Source organism: Salvelinus fontinalis, chromosome 2 (genome assembly GCF_029448725.1).
Source record: "Salvelinus fontinalis isolate EN_2023a chromosome 2, ASM2944872v1, whole genome shotgun sequence".
Taxonomy (NCBI): Eukaryota; Metazoa; Chordata; class Actinopteri; order Salmoniformes; family Salmonidae; genus Salvelinus; species Salvelinus fontinalis.
The window spans coordinates 89,844,911-89,862,859 of NC_074666.1; the positions used below are offsets into that span (position 1 = coordinate 89,844,911).

Sequence of the window (17,949 nt, forward strand, 5' to 3'; positions counted from 1 at the left end):
TCTCGACGCTCATGGCTGGCTGACGGCTCTCGACGCTCATGGCTGGCTGACGGCTCTCGACGCTCATGGCTGGCTGACGGCTCTCGACGCTCATGGCTGGCTGACGGCTCTCGACGCTCATGGCTGGCTGACGGCTCTCGACGCTCATGGCTGGCTGACGGCTCTCGACGCTCATGGCTGGCTGACGGCTCTCGACGCTCATGGCTGGCTGACGGCTCTCGACGCTCATGGCTGGCTGACGGCTCTCGACGCTCATGGCTGGCTGACGGCTCTCGACGCTCATGGCTGGCTGACGGCTCTCGACGCTCATGGCTGGCTGACGGCTCTCGACGCTCATGGCTGGCTGACGGCTCTCGACGCTCATGGCTGGCTGACGGCTCTCGACGCTCATGGCTGGCTGACGGCTCTCGACGCTCATGGCTGGCTGACGGCTCTCGACGCTCATGGCTCGCTGGCGGCTCTGGCGGATCCTGTCTGGCTGGCGGCTCTGGCGGATCCTGTCTGGCGGGCGGCTCTGGCGGATCCTGTCTGGCGGGCGGCTCTGGCGGATCCTGTCTGGCGGGCGGCTCTGGCGGATCCTGTCTGGCGGGCGGCTCTGGCGGATCCTGTCTGGCGGGCGGCTCTGGCGGATCCTGTCTGGCGGGCGGCTCTGGCGGATCCTGTCTGGCGGGCGGCTCTGGCGGCTCCTGTCTGGCGGGCGGCTCTGGCGGCTCCTGTCTGGCGGGCGGCTCTGTAGGCTCATGGCAGACGGGCGGCTTTGCAGGCTCATGGCAGACGGGCGGCTTTGCAGGCTCATTGCAGACGGATGGCTCAGACGGCGCTGGGGAGACGGATGGCTCAGACGGCGCTGGGGAGACGGATGGCTCAGACGGCGCTGGGGAGACGGATGGCTCAGACGGCGCTGGGGAGACGGATGGCTCAGACGGCGCTGGGGAGACGGATGGCTCAGATGGCGCTGGGGAGACGGATGGCTCTGGCCGGATAAGGCGCACTGTAGACCTGGTGCGTGGTGCCGGAACTGGAGGCACCGGGCTAAGGACACGCACCTTCATACTAGTGCGGGGAGCAGGGACAGGGCACACTGTACTCTCAAAGCCCACTCTATACCTGGTGCGTGGTACCGGCACTGGTGACACCGGGCTGAGGACAAGCACATCAGGATTAGTAGGGGGAGAAGAAACAGTGTGTACAGGGCTCTGGAGACGCACAGGAGGCTTAGTGCGTGGTGCCGGAACTGGAGGCACCGAACTGGATACATGCACTACAGGGAGAGTGCGTGGAGGAGGAACAGGGCTCAGGAGACGCACTGGTAGCCTAGTGCGTAGTGTAGGCACTGTAGGTACTAGGCTGGGGCGGGGAGGTGGCGCTGGAAATACCGGACCGTGGAGGCGTACTGGCACTCTTGAGCATTGAGCCTGCCCAACCTTACCTGGTTGAATGCTCCCGGACATAGGCCAGTGCGGGGAGGTGGAATAACCCGCACTGGCCTATGTAGGCGAACCGGGGAAACCATGTGTAAGGCAGGTGCCTTGTATGCCGGCCCGAGGAGACGCACTGGAGACCAGACGCGTTGAGCCGGCCTCATGACACCTGGCTCAATACCCAATCTAGCCCTACCAGTGCGGGGAGGTGGAATAACCCGCACTGGGCTATGCACTCGTACAGGAGACACCGTGCGCTCTACTGCGTAACACGGCGCCTGCCCGTACTCCCGCTCTCCACGGTAAGCCTGGGAAGTGGGCGCAGGTCTCCTACCTGCCCTTGGCCCACTACCTCTTATCCCCCCCCCCCCCCCAAGAAATTTTTGGGTGTTACTCACGGGCTTTTTGGGCTTCCGTGCAAGACACGTTCCCTCATAACTCCGGTTCCTCTCTCTCTTTTCCTCCACTCCGAGCTGCCTCCAGCTGTTCCCATGGATGGTGATTCACTTTAGCCCATGGTCCTTCTCCGTTAAATATTTGCTCCCAACTCCACAAGTCCTGTATACTTCCCCGTTGCTCCAAATTACGCTGCTTGGTTCTGGATTCTTGGTGGGTGATTCTGTAACGGCATTCCTCCTCCTCTTCATCTTCGGAAGAGGAGGAGTATTGAGGGAACCAAGGCGCAGCGTAGAGAACAGACATATTTTATTAACGAAACACGAAACTTGATTAAACTAACAAAAACAACAAACAGTGTAGACAGACCTAGACGACGTACTTACATAAAACAAGAAAAAACGCACGAATAGGAACATAGGCTACACAAACCGAACAAACCGTAAACAGTCCCGCGTGGTGTACAAACACAGACACGGAAGACAATCACCCACCACGAACACTGTGACAACGCCTACCTAAATATGACTCTTAATTAGAGGAACGCCAAACACCTGCCTCTAATTAAGAGCCATACCAGGCAACCCAAAAACCAACACAGAAACAGAAAACATAGAATGCCCACCCAACCTCACGTCCTGACCAACTAACACACATAAACTAACAGAAATAGGTCAGGAACGTGACACTTACTCTTAATAATTTACGTTGATAATCTTCACCTTTTCCAAATGTGTATTTTGGTCCTGTTTCGTCCAACAATACATTACGTTATCAAAGTATGTTTGTCTATTTTATGTCTCTATCTTAAAATATGTTTGTCTTACCGTCTTCTGGTAGCCCATTATGGGGTAGGGGTCCGGTCGGGGGTTCTCCCCACCCGAGGCCTGGCCACTTTGTAAAGGTCATTTTTATTACGATTCAGAACAACATTAGTGAAGTAACACATTAAACATTGGTTTAGGTGTTACTACATGATCGGTTGAAGTTATTACATTACTCATTAAAACAGTTGTTACTCAACTGATAAAGTAACTAATTACATGAAATGGAAAAGTTATTACTATAATAATTCAACATTTTATCATATTAACCAATAAGATATTACATTTACCGGTTTTATTACATTATAAATCTAAAAGTTATTACATTAACGTTGTTACAAGACAGCATACATAGTTCTTTCCTTGAACTCATGAATATTATTATTCAATGTATTATGGATTAGTTTTAGTATCATTTTAATCCACTATATATCACTTTAATTGTATATTTTTATAATAACTTCCTATTTATAAGATAATGGATTGAATTCATATTCAATTGGATACATTAATATACACATTGTTGAAACATTATTCTACATAATGACATTTTATTATAATAGTATCATGAGTATATGAAAGAAGATACAATTATCAACATCCCTCCCACACACACACACAGGTTCCCTATAACATTTCCTATGATAACATTTATCCATTTAGATCAATGTGTGATATTACATAGACACAGGGGAAACCTGATCCTAGATCAGAGCTGCATATTATGCTCCACAGAGGTTACCATGGTGATCAGACTAAGGAAACTGTTTAATAATGGGAGATTGATATGACTGTTCATAGACAGACCTCGGGTTTGTTCGCTGGTGTGAATTCAGGCTCCCTGATTGACTGAAGCTCTTTCCACACTGATCACAGCTATAAGGCTTCTTTCTCTCCAGCGTGTGTTATCTTTTGTCTATTCAGGGTGTAAGCAACAGTGAACCTCTTCCCACACTGATCACAGTTATAAGGCTTCACTCCTGTGTGTGTTAGCTTGGGTATGGTTAGGGCTCCTGCACTAACAAAGCTTTCCCCACAATCAAGGCAGGGGTAAGGCTTCTCCCCTGTATGAATTCTCAGATGAGATTTGAAGGTGTTAGAAGCTGAGAAACTCTTCCCACACTGTGAACATCTAAGGTTTCTCTCCCGTGTGAATCCGCTGGTGAATAATGAAGCCACTCTGTCTACTGAAATTCTTCCCACAGTCAGAGCAGCAGTGGTCATGTTTCTTCCCTATATGTCTCTGCTGGTGTTTCTTGAGATGTTCTGATCTGGAGAGATTCTTCTTTGTCTCGTCGGCAACATGATGTGGTTGAGGATCCCCAGAAAAGTCCCTCCCACTGAGAGAGCGACGGTTAGGAGTGTCCCCTGTGAAACAAAGACATTGATTAACTAGGTTTTGGAAATATGGGTATATTTACAATTTGGGTTAAGTACCTTGCTCAAAAGGCACAGACAGATTTTTTCACCTAGTCTGCTCAGAGAACCAGCAACCTTTCAATGAGTGGCCCAATACTCTTAACCACTAGGCTACCTGCTGCCCTTTTCATCAGTTTATTAGATACACACCGCTTAACGAAACTGGATAGATAATTAACTGGCCACTCAGTGTTTTACTGTTTACAAATCAATTAACAGAAGCAGATTGTAGTCTCATCCACACAACCCATTGTTCTTACTTGATGAAATCAAATCTCCCTCGTGTCCTTCTCTCACAGTTCCACTCTGCCCTGGTGTTTTCCTGCAGTCTACCAGCCGCACAGACACCCTCTTCAGACCCAGCAGTAAGGTGCTACCAGGAGAGTTGTGACCAGGGGACTCCGGCAGGGTGGAGGGGGACGGGCTAGCTCTGTCCTGGTGACCACAGAAGTATTGTACATAGAATATCATGAGACCAAACATTTGATTACATTTGTCTAAATCTCTGCTTGATTGCTGCATCCTTAATACCTGAAGTGTGTAATTGTTGACTACTTTCCACAAATGTCTAGTTTTTTTTCAATCACTGGCAAATGTTTTAAATAGAAGTGGTATATTTTTTACAGATGTAAAAACGTATAACAATTCTAAATGCCCCTTGTCTTATGTTCAGAACTTTTAAGCAGTCATTGGAGTTGAACACATCTTTCACCCCTGAGTTAATCTTGGTTAACCCAGAACTAATGTCTCACGTAATTGTTCAGCCGCTCTATTTAGATCTGGGTTCATGCGTGTTAGGAGAGCTTCAGAGATGCTGGAACGAGGAGCTCCACCCTCTCAAGATACGGGCCAAATGTCCCCCCCCCCCCCCCCTTTCCAAAATTCAGAGGACACCAACACCTGCGAAAACGTGATTTGTCATAATAACCAGAGAGGAAAAACCTAAACACCTGAACTACTGCTGCTCATTATGATGTAGTATTTAGAGCCAAATCCATCAATTATTTGGTTTTACCTAAATGAAATATGTCAATTTATACAGTTATGCCCATGTACAATAGAGCCACGTCTTTCTGGTGCATTTTACAGCCTGTTTCTAGCCTAAAGCATTGCAGAGTTGTGCATCCTATACATTTATAATATCAGGGTTTGGGGGGCATTAGCCCCCTCCCCACCCAAGCACCACACCACTGGAATGAACGTTGACAAATATCCAACACATGGGCTAGTCCACCATCCAGATCAGAGCTGTAAATACAATCAAGCCTGTCTAATGGCAGAGTTGTTAGATTGGCACTGTTGATCAACACATATTGATAAAAATGTCAAGACAGGAGAAGGAGCATACTAGAATCTATTCTGGATGTTCCAAACTGGTGAGTTTTTCTGATGCTTGCAAGCAGGACTGTTTTGCTATCACAGACTGGAACATGTTCCGGGATTATTCCGATTGAATTGAGGAGTACACGATAACAGTCACTGGCTTCATCAATAAGTGCATCGAGGATGTCGTCCCCACAGTGACTGTATGTACATACCCCAACCAGAAGCCATGTATTACAGGCAGCATTCGCATTGAGCTAAATGGTAGAGCCGCCACTTTCAAGGTGCGGGACTCTAACCCGGAAGCTTATAAGAAATCCTGCTATGCCCTCCGACGAACCATCAAACAGGCAAAGTGCCAATACAGGGCTAAGATTGAATTGTACTACACCGGCTCTGACGCTCGTCTTATGGGGCAAGGCTTGCAAACTATTAGACTACAAAGGGAACCAGAGCCGCGAGCTACCCAGTGACACGAGCCTACCAGATGAGATAAATCGCTTCTACACTCGCTTCGAGGCAAGCAACAGTGAAGCATGCATGAGAGCATCAGCTGTTACAGACGCTCTCCGTAGCCGACGTGACTAAGACCTTTAAAACAGGTCAACATTCACAAGGCTGCGGAGCCAGACGGATTACTAGCACGCATGCTCCGGGCATCTGCTGACCAACTGGCAGGTGTCTTCACTGACATTTTCAACATGTCCCTGATTTGAATCGGTAATACCAACATGTTTCAAGCAGACCACCATAGGTCCTGTGCCCAAGACCACTAAGGCAACCTGCCTAAATGTTTACAGACACGTAGCACTCACGTCCGTAGCCATGAAGTGCTTTGAAAGGCTGGTAATGGCTCACATCAACACCATTATCCCAGAAACCCTGGACCCACACCAATTTGCATACCTCCCAAACAGATCCACAGATGATGTAATCTCTATTGCACTCCACACTGCCCTTTCCCACCTGGACAAAAGGAACACCTATGTGAGAATGCTATTCATTGACTACAGCTCAGCATTCAACACCATAGTACCCTCAAAGCTCAACACTAAGCTAAGGATCCTGGGACTAAACACCTCCCTCTGCAGCTGGATCCTGGACTTCCTGATGGGCCGCCCCCAGGTGGTGACAGTAGGTAGCAACACATTTGCCACGCTGATCCTCAACACTGGAGCCCCTCAGGGGTGCGTGCTCAGTCCCCTCCTGTACTCCCTGTTCACCCACAACTGCGTGGCCAGGCATGAATCCAACACCATTAAGTTTGCTGATGACACAACCGTGGTAGACCTGATCACCGACAACGACGAGACAGCCAATAGGGATGAGGTCAGAGACCTGGCTGGGTGGTGCCAGAATAACAACCTATCCCTCAACGTAACCAAGACTAAGGAGATGATTGTGGACTACAGGAAAAGGAGGACCGAGCACGCCCCCATTCTCATCGACAGGGCTGTAGTGGAGCAGGTTGAGAGCTTCAAGTTCCTTAATGTCCACATCACCAACAAACTAGAATGGTCCAAAACACACCAAGACAGTCGTGAAGAGGGCACGACAAAGCCTATTCCCCCTGAGGAAACTAAAAATATCAGATCGTTAAAAGGTTCTACAGCTGCAACATCGAGAGCATCCTAACTGGTTGCATCACTGCCTGGTATGGCAACTGCTCGGCCTCCGACCTCAAGGCACTACAGAGGGTAGTGCGAACGGCCCAGTACATCACTGGGGCTAAGCTGCCTGCAATCCAGGACCTCTACACCAGGCAGTGTCAGAGGAAGGCACTAAAAATGGTTAAAGACCCCAGCTACCCCAGTCAGATACTGTTCTCTCTGCTACTGCACGGCAAGTGTTACCGGAGCGCCAAGTCTAGGACCAAAAGGCTTCTCAACAGCTTCTACCTCTAAACCATAAGACTCCTGAACAGGTAATCAAATGGTTACCCGGACTATTTGCATTGTGCCCCCCCCCCCCCCCCCACTCCTCTCTTACGCTGCTGCTACTCTCTGTTTATCATATATGCATAGTCACTTTAACTATACATTCATGTACAAACTACCTCAATTAGCCCGACTGACCTGTGCCCCTGCACATTGGCTACCCAGACTATCTGCATTGTGTCCCGCCACCCACTACCCGCCAACCCTTCTTTTACGCTGCTGCTACTCTGTTCATCATATATGCATAGTCACTTTAACCATACCTACATGTACATACTACCTCAATCAGCCCGACTAACCGGTCCTTGTATAAAGCCTCGATACTGTATATCTCTACTGTTATTATTCACTATGTTGTTTTTCATTTCTTTACTTATCTATTGTTCACCTAATACCTATTTTTCACTTTAAATTGCACTGTTTGTTAGGGCCTGTAAGTAAGCTTGTTGTATTCGGCGCACGTGACAAACTTTGATTTGAAGGCATTTGTACTCTGCAGTGGACAACGTGCTGTTTACATGTGTATTTTCCCTCCTCTGACCTCCCTCCGGCAAATAGGATCACGACTCAAATCTGCTCCGCTCTGCCCATCCATATCAACGTGGCCGGTCAAGTTCCTTTGTGTACACATCACTGACAATCTGAAATAGTCCACCCATACAGATAGTGTGGTGAATTAGGCTCAACAGCGTATCTTCAACCTCAGGCTGAAGAAATATGTTTTGGTCCTTGTGGAGCTCACAGATTTTTACAGACGCACCATTGAGAGCATCCTGTCGGGCTGTATCACCGCCTGGTACGGTAACTGCACCTTTAGCAACTTCGGGGCTCTCCAGAGGGTGGTGCGGTCTGCCCAACGCATCACCGGGGGCAAACTACATGCCCTCCAGGACACCTACACCACCCAATGTCACAGGAAGGCCAAAAAGATCATCAGGTCATCAACCACCCGAGCCACGGCCTGTTCAAGCCATTATTATCCAGAAGGCGAGGTCAGTACAGGTACATCAAAGCTGGGACCGAGAGACTGAAAAACAGCTTCTATCTAAAGGCCATCAGACTTTTAAATAGCCATCACTAGCCGGTGTCCACCAAGTACCCTGCCTTAAACTTAGTCACTGTCACTAGCTGACCACCACCCAGCTGCGCTACCATGCACCTTAGAGGCTGCTGCCCTATGTACATAGACATGGAACACTGGTCACTTTACACACATGTAAAAGAATGGAATTCTTGAAATGTACACACCTGCACAATCATACACATACATACAGATTTATTTAAAAAATTACTGAATGAATCTGTAGGTCTTATAGTCAATGAGCCAGGGGGCTCACGTGGGGTGAAAATGTATTTTAAAAGTTTGTTGGAAAATGTGTTCTATCATTGCAGCAATGGTAGCTTTCTGTGTGTTATCAATATTTCTATTCATCCCTCCATCCCATTTAGTTTTCCCATAGAGGTTTTACCCTATGACAATGTCAGCATATACTACATCAGGTTATTACTCATGTTTACCCTTTAATCATATATCATTGGAAATATTAGATTCATAGCTATCCATCAGACACATCTTCAGAATGTTCAGATCGACAGAAATGTGATCTTTGAAATCTAGGATGCATATCAGTTTTACCGGTCATTGCTTTAAAAAGAAAATTATACATTTTAACTTGGTTTGACAAGTGGTTCTGAAACGTCATAAAATTACCTTTCAAAAGTGTCCAGGATCCGGGCGGGGAGAACCCTTGACCGGACCCCCACCACCACCCCGACCACCACTCCTCAGAGAGGTCACTACAAGCCTCAGAGGAGTCTGATGTCAAAGTCAGAAGACGGTAAGAGTGAAAAATATTTACAGATAGAAACATAAAATAGACAAACATACTTTGATAATGTAATGTGTTGTCAGTTGGAGGAAACAGGACCAAAATACACATTAGGAAAAGGTTAAGATCATTGAAGCGAATGACAAAGAGTAACGGATCAAGTATGGACCGTTGCATGGAGAGGTGAAGAGTAAAGAATATTTTGACTGACTCCAATCTTATGTGAATGCTAAAGGCCCATAATTGTATCAATGAATCTAGCCAAGGTAGCGAGCCTTGCGTCACCACTCAGAATACTATACGATGCAAGTGTCTAAGTTTACCGTTATGCATTTATTAAACGACTAAAAGACAAGAGCTAATATCTTGCAATCAATGACCTAGCATTGAAGGTAATAATCTCTGGATTAACTATCTAATGTTAACTAAATGTAGTAATGAATAAACTTGCTGCATTTCTTTAAATTGACAATTCTGTGACCTGTCATGGGCAAGTTTTAAATTGACACAATACCTGTTAGCAAAGGTGTCAGCGGGAGATTATGTGCAGGAGCTTTTAAGGGTTTGTAGTCTTGCAAGATGTCTACTTTAATGCAAATTAGCATTAGTGACATTTGAGAGTAAATCGAGCCGACTATATTGATAAAAGTCACCTTCTCCGAGAAAGATTTTCACGGTAATCAAAATGCCTCGTCAGGGTAAACCTATGGGTAATCCCCTATAGGGAAAAATGAATGGTGGAAAACAATTGGAACCATTTCCCTGTTTGGCCACTAGGTTTTATGGGATTATGACTCGTCCACTGTGGGGCAATAAAGCGAGTTCTGGTAATGGCATCTTTTTATAGGCACTAATTTTGCCATGGTTCGTTGGACAAAGCCTACGGGGAAAATGTAACGGTGTTTTTGTATGGTGTTTGGATAAATGACGAAAATAAGGACCGTTGTAAACACACGTTTAGGAGATCTTATTAGTTTTGTTCCAGAATCGTTATCAGCTAACGTCACTTGTGAATTTATTTAACTAAAGAAGCATATAAATCACAAACGCTACATTATTCATAAAGGTCATATTAACTGAATGTTATTATCTCATAGAACAAAGCGTATAAGATCTCCTCAGCCTGTGCTGACCTTATTTTCAGTGTTTATTCCAAAACTTCAATTTTTTTCCCATTGGGATAACTGAACGAGCCAAAGGTAACTCATTTCCGAGTTAAGACTACAAGCTGAAGAGCTCATTTAGCTCGACATTGACATGATTTGTTTACGTTGGGGAGGTACTTCCTGTATGTGGGCAGGAGGACATGAAAGAAAGAAATGTGTAGAAGATGGGTCCAGGGTGAGGGATCCTGAGAGGATACCTGTGATTAGGCTGAGGTCAATAGAGATTGATAGGAATAACATGCTACAGAAAGTTTTTTTTGTTTTGTTTTCATGGCCATGGTTGTCAACTGTACCACAAGAATAGAATGTAAATCACAGTGGATAGATGTGGTGGCAGCTGCAGAGAAGTACTTGGGTGTACAATATTTTACTGCAGAATTACAAGGTCTTTGAACGATAATATCCTGTCCTCCCAGTCTGCTGGCCTGGTGTAGAATCAGATGGCCAAAGTAGTGGAATAATGATGTTTTAATGGGTGTAACAGTATAACTTTCTGTTGTCCCCTCGCCCCGACCCGGGCGCGAACCAGGGACCTTCTGCACACATCAGCAACTGACACCCACGAAGCGTCGTTACCCATCGCTCCACAAAAGCCACGGCCCTTGCAGAGCAAGGGGCAACCCTACTTAAGTCTCAGAGCAAGTGACGTAACTGGTTGAAATGCTACTAGCGCGTACCCGCTAACTAGCTAGCCATTTCACATCCGTTACATAGGGTTAGTTTGTTTTTAACAAAGTGTAAAGAATTCTTTCTACAGAATAGTAGGCTGATACACAGCCAATTCACTAGGTGGCAGCATGCACCAATAGTCATTGTTTGCGGACTGCCATAACTCTGAAGAAGAAGAAGACCACTTCCTTCACAGCTCTGCTCGGTGAAGCGGAATAAGTATACATCCACTGATTATGGAGGTTGCATTGCTATAAATTCTTCATGGCCACTGCAGACGTCGGATTAAACATACATCAGGTTTTACTGGTTCCCTGAACGTATAGCGCTGCAGTAATTAGTCTGGTATTTTATAGGCTTCCCTTACTGGGCCTCAAGACAATTAAAACGATCTGGAATCTCGAGGACGTCGTTCCAACAGACCCTCGGGTAGAGGTAGACGATAACAGACAACAGGATTCTTGGTGGATAGGGTGTTGAACGTTTTTTTGACTCTAATAGAACCAGTAAAATATATGAAGTAAGATTCCTTTAGATTAATCGAGTTTTGATTTGATTGCTTTGGTCTAGCTGAGAAATTAACTGGAGTGTAGGCTAGCTACAGATTAACTGTCACGTTTTTTTATTTGAAGAAACGCTGAAAGAATAGCTTCCAGGATGGATCGGGTAAGTTATGTTGACTTTTATTAACAGTATGCCTACTGTGGTGTATAACATGTCTAGTTATCATCTTTGATTTTCCATATCCATTCGTTCCATTTGAACATCTGGACAAAATAAACAATGGTGGTAATAAACACTTGGGATATTTTGTCCTTCAGCAAAGTACCCTACTAGCCTAAAGCACACACATTGATACAAGGCAATGCGCAACGAGCAGGTAATGGAGAAATAATGAGGCTAAAGCTACATCTTCCAATAGGGGTGCGTGGGTAAAGTCACCGGGAAGCCAAGGCAGAAAAATAGCCATATTACAACCTATGTGTTGTGATAATTGTTTTGTTTGCTCTATAACCTGTTAGTTCATATGCCTTGACACAGCCGAGACAAGAAGGTGGCAGAATAAATTCAACTACACCTTTTGTTCAATCATAAAACCGGAGAGGAACATCTGTCCAGTTGAGTAGACAAAACATGTAGCATGTAACAAACAGTTACACGACCTTCAGAACGGTCAAGCAAGTGAATGTTCCTCACATTTCTGAATACTAAACAACTATTGATTTAGAGTTACCACAAGTCGAAAATGAAACATTCTATTCAAGCACCATTACAATTTAAACATCCTCTAATCACCTATGCTTAGTCTACCACAGTGACAACTAAAATATACCAAAAACCAGGGGTGAAACTTTCACTGGGGATGGAGTGAACATGTCCCCCCCCACATTCTGAAATTGAATTTTTGTCCCCCTCAGTTTTATTATTGGAATGTGATACAACATGAGGTAGGGGTGTGCTTTAGGACCACGCGGACCCCTCCGAGTGTCGGAGTGGTCAGGTAGGCTATTTGGAGTGTTTAATCAGTATGTCCACCCACCTCTAAAACCAAAGATGCGCCCCTGGCAAAAAAGGATTTAGTCCGATCAACCTAAGCTTAATATGATGCTAGGCAGGTAGCCTAGTCGTTAGAGTGTTGGACTTGTAACCAAAAGGTTGCAAGATCGAATCCCTGAGCTGAGAAGGTAAAAATCTGTTGTTCTGCCCCAGAACAAGGCAGCTAACCCAGTGTTCCTAGGCCGTCATTGAAAATAAGAATTTGTGGGGGCCTCCCGGGTGGCGCAGTGGTCTAGGGCACTGCATCGCAGCGCTAGCTGTGCCACCAGAGACTCTGGGTTCGCGCCCAGGCTCTGTCGCAGCCGGCCGCGACCGGGAGGTCCGTGGGGCGACGCACACGGTCTGGTAGAGCTGTGCTGTGGCGGGCCTGGTCTGGTAGCCTGGGAGGGAGGTTGTATGAGCTGTTGAAGAGGGTGGTGTGGAGGGAAGTGTGGCTTGCAATGCTCCAAACACTGCACTGGGCCTGTGACTGAGTACGGTTTGGGCATAGCTCTGTGTATCTGCATGCAGTTCCTGGGAGAGAAGTGGTGTGGGGGGCAGTGTTGCTCGCCTGTTCTCCAGTCTCTGTGAGGCACCACAGGATGCAGGTCTAAAGGAGTATCTGATTTCGTCTCAGGGAGTTGGCGGCTGGTCTGCTGCTCCTGTGGGTGAGGTGGACTGGCCACCCAGTGCAACATACTGGCGAAGGTGGAGACTGCCTCTGTACAGGCGTACATTGTCCTAAAGACAGTCCAGGCTGAGGGTGGGACAGTAGGCCAGGTGCACGTTGGACCAGGTGCACGTTGGACCATAGCACACAGTCCCGAGAGAGGCTGGCATTTACCCTCTGGATGGTGGCATGGTGGAAATCTCTCCAGTGGAGCAGGGTAGATGTTACTGTCTTTGCAAGGGGGGAAATGGTGGAGGCCATCTATGTCACTCCCCTTAGTGATGTGGTCACCCTCTCCTGTTGGGCATGCAGGGCATTGGTCCAAGTGTGAATGATGATATGGCTTGGGGAGCCAAGCTGGGCCACAGTAGCTCTGTCTGTTGTGGGGCACCATAACTTTGACATCATTTTATTTGGGAAAAGTTGATGCTCTAATATAAACTTGCCATTTGATTGATAGGAGTAATTGCAAGCCATGAGATGGGGATGGAGGGGGTCAGCTGGGTTGGTGCATTGTTTGGTTAGATTGGTTTGTAGGTTCTGATTCAGCTGTTGGCCTGGTCCAAGGTGTTTGTGGAACTCTTTGAAGAGTGGATGGTAGTGGCTGAGAAATTCCTGCCTTTGCTCATGTAGCTCCTTCTACAGGTCCTGCATGTGGCCAGTGTTGACTGTACTGGACAGTTCCTCTCTAAGTCTGCGGACTTCCATCCTGAGAGCCTGGTTGTCGTCCTCAACATTTTTCATTGCACACTGCTGCTCCCAGATCTCCTCCCTATGCTGACGCACCAGGCTGATCATCTCCATATAAGATGCTGTGGTACTGCAGGTGTCACGCCTGAGAGAGGCATGCTCAGGGCTGTGTCTGCTGCAGGTGGAGGGAGGGAGAGGGACACTGGGGACTACAGAACCGGGTTCAATCCCTGGTGCGGCTGGCTTACGGGTGAAGCGAGCAGTGTGTCAAGAAGCAATGCGGCTTGGCAGGGTTGTATTTCGGGAGGACACATGGCTCTCAACCTTCGCCTCTCCCGAGGCCGTACTGGAGTTGCAGCGATGGGACAAGACTGTTAATTACCAATTGGATATCATGAAATAGGGGGGTAATAAAAATAAATAGATATTTGGTCTAATGATATTCTATGTACAATACTTCTGCGGTCAACAGGACAGAACTAGCACCTTCCCCTCCACCCTGCCAGAGTCCCCGGGTTGCAACTCTCCCGGTAGTACCTTACTGCTGGGTCTGAAGAGGGTGTCTTCGTTGCTGATCGACTGCAGGAAAACACCAGGGCAGAGTGGAACTTCGAGAGGTGGACACGAGGAAGATGGAGATTTGATTTCATCAAGTAAGAACAATGTTGTATGTGGATTAGACTAGAATCTGCTTCTGAAACATCTGTTAATTGATCGATAAACAAGATACACTCATTGCCAGTTTATTAGGTACACCCATCTTGTACCGGATCGGAGCCGCCTTTTCCTTCAGAACAGCCTGAATTCTTCGGGATATGGATTCTACAAGGTGCCGGAAATTTTCCAGAGGGATGTTGATCCATGCTGACGCGATGGCATCACGCAGTTGCTGCAGATTGGACGGCGTCACATTCATGCTGTTCCATTTCATCCCAATGATACTCTATTGGGTTTGGTCAGCAACAATGTTCAGATTGGCTGTGACGTTAAATCGTTGCTCAATTGGTATCAAGGGACCTAACGTGTGCCAGGAAGACATTCCCCACACCAGTACACTGCCGCCAGGCTGGATGGGTCCATGGGCTCATGCTTTACACACCAAATCCAGACTGCCATCAGCATGACGCAACGAAAAACGGGATTTGTCGGACCAGGTAATGTTTTCCGATCCTCAATTGTCCAGTGTTGATGGCGTGCCCTCTGGAGACGTTTCTTGTTTTCAGCTAATAGGAGTGGAACCCGGTGTGGTTCTCTGCTGTAATAGCCCACCCGTGACGAGGATCGACTAGTTATGCGTTCCGTGATGCCGTTCTGCACACCACTGGTGTACTGCGCTGTTATTTTGTTGTGGCCCGCCTGTTAGCTGGCACGATTCTTGCCATTCTCCTTCAACCTCTCTTATCAACGAGCTGTTTTCACCCACAGGACTGCCGCTGACATTGTCTTTTGTTTGTCACTCGTTTTGCCTATTCTAATGTTTAATCAAACCGTAACTGAATGTCTCTACCTGTCTGCCTGTTTTAGGTAGCAAGCCACAGCCACGTGACTCACTGTCTGTAGGTGTACCTAATATACTGGTCACTGAGTGTACTGTATTTATTTATGATAATTTTTGTTTATGGACCCGTATTTCATAAACCTAGTAATTCAATGTCTTTGTTTCACAGGGGACACATCTAAACGTGGTCTCGGTGGGAGGGGCTTATCTGCTCAACTTCAACCACATGTTGCTGACGAGGCAGAGAAGTGTCTCTCCAGGTCAGAACACTTCAAGAAACATCAGCAGAGACGTACAGGGAAGAAACCTCCCCACTGCTGCTCTGACTGTGGGAAGAATTTCACTAGCCGGAGTTGCTTCATTATTCACCAGCGGATTCACACCGGCGAGAGACCGTACTTCTGCTCTCAGTGTGGGAAGAGGCACATCTCTGCAGGGCGTCTTAAAGAACACCAAAGAATCCATACAGGAGAGAAACCTTACAGATGCTCACAGTGTGGGAAGAGTTTTGCTCTATCTGGCACCTTAAAATCTCATCTGAGAATCCATACAGGTGAGAAACCATACTGCTGCTCTCAGTGTGGGAGGAGTTTTGCTGTATCTACCGCCTTAAAATCTCACCTGAGAGTTCATACCGGGGAGAAACCGTACTGCTGCTCTCAGTGTGGGAAGGGTTTTACTGTATCTAGTGCCTTAAAATCGCATTTGATAATTCATACTGGCGAGAGGCCTTACCCCTGCCTTCGTTGTGGGAAAAGCTTTGTTAGTGCAGGAAACCTAACTGTACACAAGCGGATACACACTGGAGAGAGGCCTTATAGCTGTGATCAGTGTGGAAAGAGCTTTGCTCTAGCTTCCGTGCTGACTTCCCACCGGCGCATACACACTGGAAAGAAACCTTATACCTGTGAACAGTGTGGGAAGAGCTTTGCCGTAGCTTCCTCCCTGACTAGACACCAGCGAACACACACTGGAGAGAAGCCTTATGTCTGTCTATGTGGAAAGAGCTTTGCTCAGTTAGGGACAATGAAAAGTCACCAGAAAACAAAAACGTGCCGTATTTCATCTCCCTCCTATACGGCACCAGTTCCAGATCCCTAAATAAACTTCTAGTGATTAATCATATCCATCTCCCATTGTTAAACAGTTGACTTAGTCTGATCACCATTGTAACCTCCGTGGAGCATAATATGCAGCTCTGATCTAGGATCAGGTCTCCCCTGTGTCTATATAATATTACACATCGGGATCTAAATGGATAAATGTTATCATAGAAGATGTCATAGTCAACCTGTGTGTGTGTGTGCTCATAAAACTAATCAATGATACATTGGATAATTGGTCAAGGCAAGAACTATGCATATTGTCTTGTAACATCGGTTAATGTAATAACTTTTAGATTTGTAATGTAATATCTTGTACCCCAGAAATGGAACGTAAATTACAGAAAATAGATGCTGTGGTGGCAGCTGCAGAGATTTATTTGGGTATATGAGATTTGACTTCAGAAGAGTTACATGGTGTGTTGAAGGGTGATGTCCCGTCCTCCCAGGCCGTTGGGATGGTGCAGGAGCAGATGGGGTCAAAGTAGTGGAATGGGGAAGTGGGTTTTTAATGTGTAGGTGGCAGCTGCTGAGAAGTACCTGGTTGTACAATGTTTTACTGCAGAAGAGTTATAAGATGCTTTGAAATAAAGAAATATACATAAACTCAGCAAAAAAAGAAACGTCCTCACACTGTCAACTGCGTTTATTTTCAGCAAACTTAAATATTTGTATGAACATAAGATAAACAACTGAGACATAAACTGAACAAGTTACCCAGACATGTGACTAACAGAAATTGAAGAATGTGTCCCTGAACAAAGGGGGGTCAAAATCAAAAGTAACAGTCAGTATTTTTTATTTATTTTTTTATTTAACCTTTATTTAACCAGGTAGGCAAATTGAGAACACGTTCTCATTTACAATTGCGACCTGGCCAAGATAAAGCAAAGCAGTTCGACACATACAACAACACATAGTTACACATGGAGTAAAAACAAACATATAGTCAATAATACAGTGAAAAAAAATAAGTCTATATACAATGTGAGCAAGTGAGGTGAGATAAGGGAGGTGAAGGCAAACAGATATATGTATAAATAAATAAAAATATAAAAAGGCCATGGAGGCGAAGTGAGTACAACACAGCAAGTAAAATAAAAACTAAAAAAACACTGGAATGGTTGGTTTGCATTGGAAGAAAGTGCAAAGTAGAGACAGAAATAATGGGGTGCAAAGGAGCAAAATAAATTAATAAATAAATACAGTAGGTAAAGAGGTAGTTGTTTGGGCTAAATTGTAGATGGGTTATGTACAGGTGCAGTAATCTATGAGCTGCTCTGACAGCTGGTGCTTAAAGCTAGTGAGGGAGATAGGTGTTTCCAGTTTCAGAGATTTTTGTAGTTCGTTCCAGTCATTGGCAGCAGAGAACTGGAAGGAGAGGCGTCCAAAGGAAGAATTGGTTTTGGGGGTGACTAGAGAGATATACCTGCTGGAGCGCGTGCTACAGGTAGGTGCTGCTATGGTG

The 17,949-nt window shown here is 46.3% G+C and overlaps 1 protein-coding gene across 6 annotated transcripts in view; it reads left to right on the top strand.

Annotated features, from left to right (window-relative positions):
- LOC129831306 (zinc finger protein 239-like) overlaps positions 1-17,805 on the top strand; it is a 115,817-nt gene extending 98,012 nt beyond the window's left edge. Inside the window, exons 1-4 of one of the 6 annotated variants that reach the window (XM_055894579.1) lie at positions 11,156-11,504; positions 11,617-11,650; positions 14,353-14,533; positions 15,548-17,717. In XM_055894579.1, the coding sequence (XP_055750554.1) occupies positions 11,500-11,504; positions 11,617-11,650; positions 14,353-14,533; positions 15,548-16,479 (1,152 nt within the window). In that variant the 5' untranslated portion in view covers positions 11,156-11,499 and the 3' untranslated portion in view covers positions 16,480-17,717. Of the gene's footprint in view, positions 1-11,155; positions 11,651-14,352; positions 14,534-14,561; positions 15,035-15,547 lie in introns of those variants that run through there. The other 5 variants (XM_055894600.1, XM_055894590.1, XM_055894608.1 and 2 more) reach the window with 5 other exon arrangements.
- Positions 17,806-17,949: the final 144 nt, after the last annotated feature.